This window comes from Clarias gariepinus, chromosome 1 (assembly GCF_024256425.1).
Source record: "Clarias gariepinus isolate MV-2021 ecotype Netherlands chromosome 1, CGAR_prim_01v2, whole genome shotgun sequence".
Taxonomy (NCBI): Eukaryota; Metazoa; Chordata; class Actinopteri; order Siluriformes; family Clariidae; genus Clarias; species Clarias gariepinus.
The window spans coordinates 18,815,892-18,822,644 of NC_071100.1; the positions used below are offsets into that span (position 1 = coordinate 18,815,892).

General features: G+C 42.2%; 1 protein-coding gene across 3 annotated transcripts in view; it reads right to left on the minus strand.

Moving 5' to 3' along the window:
• The window catches only part of LOC128530098 (titin-like), an 87,636-nt gene extending 82,083 nt beyond the window's left edge, over positions 1–5,553 (minus strand). For 2 of the 3 annotated variants that reach the window (XM_053503829.1, XM_053503836.1), the window contains exon 1: positions 5,472–5,542. In XM_053503829.1, coding sequence (XP_053359804.1) covers positions 5,472–5,502 — 31 coding nt within the window. In that variant the 5' untranslated portion in view covers positions 5,503–5,542. Of the gene's footprint in view, positions 1–5,471 lie in introns of all 3 variants that reach the window. The other variant, XM_053503822.1, reaches the window with a different exon arrangement.
• Between the last annotated feature and the right edge of the window lie 1,200 nt (positions 5,554–6,753).

Consider the following 6,753-nt stretch of genomic DNA (forward strand, 5'->3'; position numbering starts at 1 on the left):
GTGTTGATGTGACAGGACCATGTCAGGTCCTGCTTGATGTGAACACCGAGGTATCTGAAGCTGTCCACTCTCTCCACTGGGCTCCTGTTGATGATGGGGGTCTGGTAGTTCCTCACCTGCTTTGTACTGAAGTCCACTATCAGCTCCTTTGTCTTGCTGACGTTCAGGAGGAGATTGTTTCTCTGGCACCAGTTCTCCAGATTTCCAACCTCCTCCAGGTAGGCCGTCTCATCGTTGTTGGTGATCAGGCCCACCACGACAGTGTCGTCAGCAAACTTGATGACGGTGGTGGAGTTGGTAGTGGCCACGCAGTCAGTGGTGTACAGAGAGTACAGCAGGGGGCTCAGAACACAACCCGGGGGTCTCCAGTACTGAGAGTGATGGAGCCTGAGACATGTCCGCCCATCCTTACTGCCTGTGGTCTGCCAGTCAGAAAATTGGAGATCCACTGACACATGGATGAGCTGAGTCCCAGGTGCTCCAGCTTAGTGGTGAGTGTGGAGGGAATTATGGTATTAAATGCAGAGCTGTAGTCGATGAAGAGCATTTTCACATAATTCCCCCTCCGAGTGTCCAGGTGAGTGAGAGATGTATGGAGGAGATGTGAGATTGCATCTTCCGTGGAACGGTTTGTACGGTATGCAAACTGTAGTGGGTCCAGTGTGTCTGGTAGTGAAGAGATGATGAAGTCTCTGACCAGGCGTTCAAAGCACTTCATCACTACTGAAGTGAGGGCTACAGGGCGATAGTCGTTGAGAGAAGCAGGATGTGGTTTCTTTGGGACAGGAACAATAATGGACTCTTTGAAGCATGTGGGGATCACCGACTGAGATAAAGAGATGTTGAATATCTCTGTGAACACAGGTGCTAGCTGGTCTGCGCAGGCTCTGAGGATACGGCCAGAGATGCCGTCTGGTCCTGCTGCTTTCCTGGTGTTCACTCTCTTGAAGGCTCTCCTCACGTCATGCTCGGTGATGATGAACGCGCTTCCGGTGCTGGCAGTGACTTCCTGTCTGCAGCCGTTAGCGCCGCTAGCATTAGCATCGCTAGCGTCTTTAGCTGCAGCCTCGAAGCGAGCATAGAAAGTGTTCAGCTCGTCTGCCAGAGTCACGTCTGCGTTCGTCATACCGGATGTTGTTGCTTTATAATCAGTAATTGTCCTTAATCCCTGCCACAGGCTCCTAGAGTCACTCTGTTGGAGTTGTGACTCTAGTTTCCTCCCGTAGCGCTGCTTCGCCTCTTTCACCACCTTCCGGACGCTGTATGACGCAGCCTTGTACGGTTCCATGTCCCCCGACGCGAGTCCCATGTTGTAGGCAGCGGTGCGAGATTTCAGAGCGTCGCAAATGGTTTTATCCACCCACGGCTTCTGGTTGGGAAACGTTCTAATAGTCTTTTTTTCCACGGTATCATCCGCTAGTTTCCCGATGAATCCCACAACCGCTTCCGTAAACACGCTGACGTCATCGGAGCTGTTTCTGAACATGTCCCAGTCTGCGTCATCGAGTGCGTCCTGTAACGAACGCGGCCACCGATTGGTCCGTCCAGCGCGCGACCTCCCTCTGAACCGGAACTTCCTGTTTCAGCCTTTGTTTGTATTTTGGCATGAGGAAGATGGCGGCGTGGTCGGATTTACCAAACGGTGGACGAGATTGTGCCTTGTAACCGTCCTTGACCGTTGTATAGCAGTGGTCCAGTGTCCTTTCGCCCCTGGTGGGGCAAGTGATATGCTGATAATGTCTGATAACGATGTCTCGGTGAAGCAGAGGAGATTGCAGTCCCGTATGTCTCTCTGGAACTTTATCCTGGCCCTGAGGTCATCGAGCTTGTTCTCCAGTGACTGGACGTTGGCGAGCAGGATGCTAGGCAGAGGTGTCCGGTGTGCACGGGCTCTCAGCCTGTTCCTGACGCCGGCTCGTTTCCCTCGGGGCCGCCGCTTCGCGTCGCGTCCTTTGTTGTCCCTCAGGATCTCACTCGGCCAGCTCGGATCCGGAGTTAAAAACGTCGAATTGTGAGTACATTGTATACCAATAGAAACAAGAGTGTCTCTATCATAACTAACGTACTCCATGGTGGTAATTTGACTGGTTTTAAAACGGTAAAAACTAACTTAAAGAACAAAAACAAAGAAAAGGTGGTCGGAGCAGTCGTGACGGCAGCCGACCTCACCGGCGCCATCTTGGAGTCTTCTCCACCAATAAATGTAGACATTTTAATGTGGACAAAATGCCCAACACATTCTTTACCATTAATATGTAATGTTTAGCTCTGGGTCAGAGGTGTATCGAATCTTTAATGATTCGGGTTAATTTGATTAACTGAATCAAAATTTATAATGTACACTTTATCGACTACCCATCCAGCGTTTAGCACAATTTAGTGTATCTTACCAGTTCTGCTTATCACGTGGCCAACGGTGATAACACAAAATCTGGTATTTAGCAATTATGAGCAAGGTAACTTAAGATCTGGGCAAATGTTTAGACTTTAAAATACATGACCAAGACAACAGTTCTTCATAAAAAAAAGAGAATTTATTTAATTAATCTACGATACATAAAACTACGCTACTTAAACGCACACACACACACACACACGCACACACATATACAAACAGTTTGTAAGGTGAAAATTAATTAAGTTATTCTAGTACTGTTTACTAGATCAACGAAAGTCACAAGAGCAGAGTCTTGGGTTTAATCTTATGGTTCAGTTATTAAACGAGCACCAACTTCAGCAAGGTATGCAGCTTGGTTTGTTTACTTGCGTTATGTTTCGTTCTCATCTGTTGGTTCGCCTCCAGGGAAGGGAATCACGGCGTTGCTGATTGGTTGGTGCGATGTTGTAGAGATGATGCTGTTGGGAAAGCCTTTCGGTGAGGCGTTGGTTGCCTGGTTACCGATGGCTGCGCTCTGGAACTTCTCCTGAGGGTTTCTTCGTTGCAGGCCTTTGGAGTTCTGGCACTAAGTCTCGTTGAGAGTTCTTGAAGAGCAGATGACGCCAGCAGTGGCAGGGTGGCGTCCGCAAGGGCGGAAGCCCGAGCTGCTTGGAAGATGTGGTAGGTTGCAGTAGTAGATGTTAACTCCCTTTTGACTTCCTTAGAGTTTTTGTCCCTTCGGGGTCAGTTCGTCCCACGGGTGATTGGTCCAATTGGTCCAGTGCATGGCCACGCCTCACGTGGTTCTCCCTTTTGTGCATACATTAGTCCGGTGTTTCGGCTGTCACGTGGGGCCATCCGGTTGGAGTTTTTAATACCTTTTATAGAGTAATTTTGCATGAGCTCTGTTCATGCTACCTATTTCCCGTGTTCACCAATGTTTTTTAGATAAAGCCAGCTTTAGATTGATATCAATCATTACATATCTAACCCACTCACTCCTTCCTTTATCTAATTAAAGAAGTTTGTAAATGTTGGTTACACCTTTCAAGTTATGCAGAATAATCAAACATACATACAGGAATAAAACATACTGAGTAAATATATGTATATGCGTTTTGCCCTACAGGCACACTTTAAAGATGGTTTAAAATAGTGTCCATGTCGTATGCCTCTTTGTTCATTGAAAAGCATGTGCTCTAAAGAGTGCCAAAGTGTGACTTGGTGGTGGTCCCCCCGCCCCAGAGACTTTAAAGAGGAGACCGGAACGCTGACCCTTGATATTCGCACGTGGACAGCATAGGGAAAAGCTGCTCAAGCTTCCGCAGCACCTTTACTCCTGCATAAAGACTCTGCATCCCAGTCGAGAGGTTGTCATCATAGGAGCATGCAGAAGTGCTTAATCTGCGTGCTCCATCCTGCCACTCTGCCACTGCCACCTTTCGCCATCCGTGTTCCTGCATTCCAGCTGGGCACTGCCCACCGGATCTGCACATGCACCTATCAATCCTTTCCTTTCCTTCTTTCCTTGCTCCCAACTTTGAACCCTCTGATCAAGAATCATCCCTGTGTAATTTGGGTTTTTTAGATGTATGTTGTGTACTGTATATTTGTTTGTTAAAAAATTATTTGAGGTGTGCGCAGATTATGGCTCACCCTGATGCTGTGACCCAGCGAAAAAATTACTTATGATGACAGCTTTTTTGTTTTCCTTCCATGTCCATGGCTTCATCTAAATCACAAAGAGCTTACTAAACTTGTACAATATTGCATTGTTGAAAGTTCGTGCAGGAGAAGGGTACAAAATAATATTTGAAATATTAAATGTACCCTGGAATAACGTGAAGGCCAGAAAAAACATGTGGAGAAAATGGGCCACCGCAGCAATGATCAGTCATATTTTTCATATAACTGGGTTATTGGGTAAGGTGCTTACAGAGAAGCACTCAATTTGGGGCAAAATTTTAAACATCTAATATGAAAGATGAAGGTATACTTTGGGCTTAAATCTAAAATATATGTTTATATCACCTAAAATACCCCATACCCACATACTCATTGTACACCCCATACCCACATACTCATGTTCATTAATGAGCATGATTCACATTTTTACCATTATGGTTATGTTTAATGTTGTGTGACAACCACATGACAGAAAAAAAAGGCAAGTTACAAAGAATGCAAAGGGAAAAAAAAGGCTTCGGAATAAGTGCTTTACAAGGATAAAAAATATTGCTGAACATACAAACTACTGACTAATGTTAAATAAATCTTAGATATTCATCTCGAAGAAAACATCAGAAAATGGAATTAACTGTTATTTATAATGGTTTTGCCTGCTAAGAAGTCACTTATAAAGACATGATAAAGTGTGCCAACATTGATAAAAACCTGGTCAAGCTCTCTTGTCAGAGTTGTTGTTAGACAAAATTAATCAACACCTTTTGCCCATTTAGAATAGAAAATACAAAAGCATGGTAGTATAATATGAAATGTTAATTCTTATCAACCTCTATGTGCCATATTAATCTCAAATAAATTTTAATAAAAGCAGCATTTTCTCTGTGTTGTTAAATATAGTTATATAATATGAATATTATTGTTTCCTATTTAGTTGCTCAGTCACTTGATTTCCTGTCTGCTTTTTATAGTCTCCTATCAAATGCAAGACGTACAGACTTTTATATTATATCTACAAGAGCAACATTCTTCACTATATAGATGATACAGTACAAAAAATGTCACCAACAAATGTAAGTAAACTATAAAATGTACAATATATTCCTAAAGAAGTATGGACTACCAATGAATAACTGGAGTTAAAATCATAAAATCAGCTTTAATTAATGTTCTATAAACATGTCAGACCCCAGCATGCAACTGTTGATTTATACATTAATACAATACATAACTCTTAAGAAAAAAGTCACAAAAAAGCTGAATGCACTGTTCACTCTTAATTCAGCATTCTAAAATAATAACAAAATAAATAATTACACAGAACCTGATGTCAGTAGTCTTACCCTGTTAATTAGAAACTTAATTCATGACCAATCACTGTAACAAAAACACACAAAGAACATGTACTCACGGAGCATCACATCAAGTGGATGGAGCTCCATCCTGTCCTACTGATGACTGACTGAATGAGGAGTGTTCGTGATAAAGCCTCAATATTTTCTGTGTCCTTAAATTCTGACAACACTTGGGCGGGGGGTGGGCTGGGGGGTGAAAGAGGAGGAGCAAGAGAGAGAGAGAACTGATGCACATACATAAGACTGTTATCAGCAAAAAAAACAAATTTGATAACATGGTCATTATAAACAACACTTTATTTACTTAATAACTGCTAGAAAGTAATTCTAAATTGCCTCTGTTTTGTTTGAATTACTGCTAATTACTGTGTGTGTGTGTGTGTGTGTGTGTGTGTGTGTGTGTGTGTATACAGTGTGTATATATATACACACACACAGACAACAGCAAGGTTGCAAGGAAGTCCAAATCATAAGACAGTTTGGGAGTTTCCGCACATCAGGCTAATAACAGCAACTGATCAGCATGTCAGCAGTCAGAAAAGACTTGATGTGAATTTTTTTTTTACTTCAAAGTGTAAGTAGATCATCAGTTTTACTGTCAGAGCTATTAGCAAAAGACCTGAAATGAAACCTAAATTACAGTCTTTTAGGCCCCCAATGCGGGCTATATTTTGTTTTGTTTATGAATGTTCTAATGCTGTTGTCTGTGTGTGTTACGTCTGTTTCTGATCAAACTAATTGAGGAATTCTCAGGGTATAAAGAGAAAATTAAATCATGGACTAAACTTGATCGTGTTGTGGAATTCTGGAAAAATATAAAGATTGCAGTGATGGTTGCAATGCTGTATAGTCCCGGCAGGTGGAGCAGTGAATGCTTCAGTTAACTGCAGTTCTTTCATTGTCAGCTTATTTTGATGATTAAATCAAGCTTGTCATCTTGGAAATATATATAGTGTTGGTGTCTGAGTACCAGTCACTAACTATGCTTTACTGGTTCGACCTTTCATGCATATAAGACACTGCAACACTGGAAGTGACACTTGAAGTTACTGCATTGTCTACATAAATTTTTATCATTACATCAAGCATTTTGCTCAAGCATCATTTTGCTGTCATTCTCATACACTTTCAAAATAATATAAAAAAATTTAAATGTCAGCCAAAATTTTTTTTATGAAGTAATTAATAATGCTCTACCAGCATGTTTTACATAAATAAATAAACAACTCAGCTAAGTATGGACTATAGAAATTTCATGCTTACTGTATGAGAGGTCGTGAGTGTTTTTTCTTTAACATAGTGTGTTACAATGTATAGAGACGTATATTAACACTATGC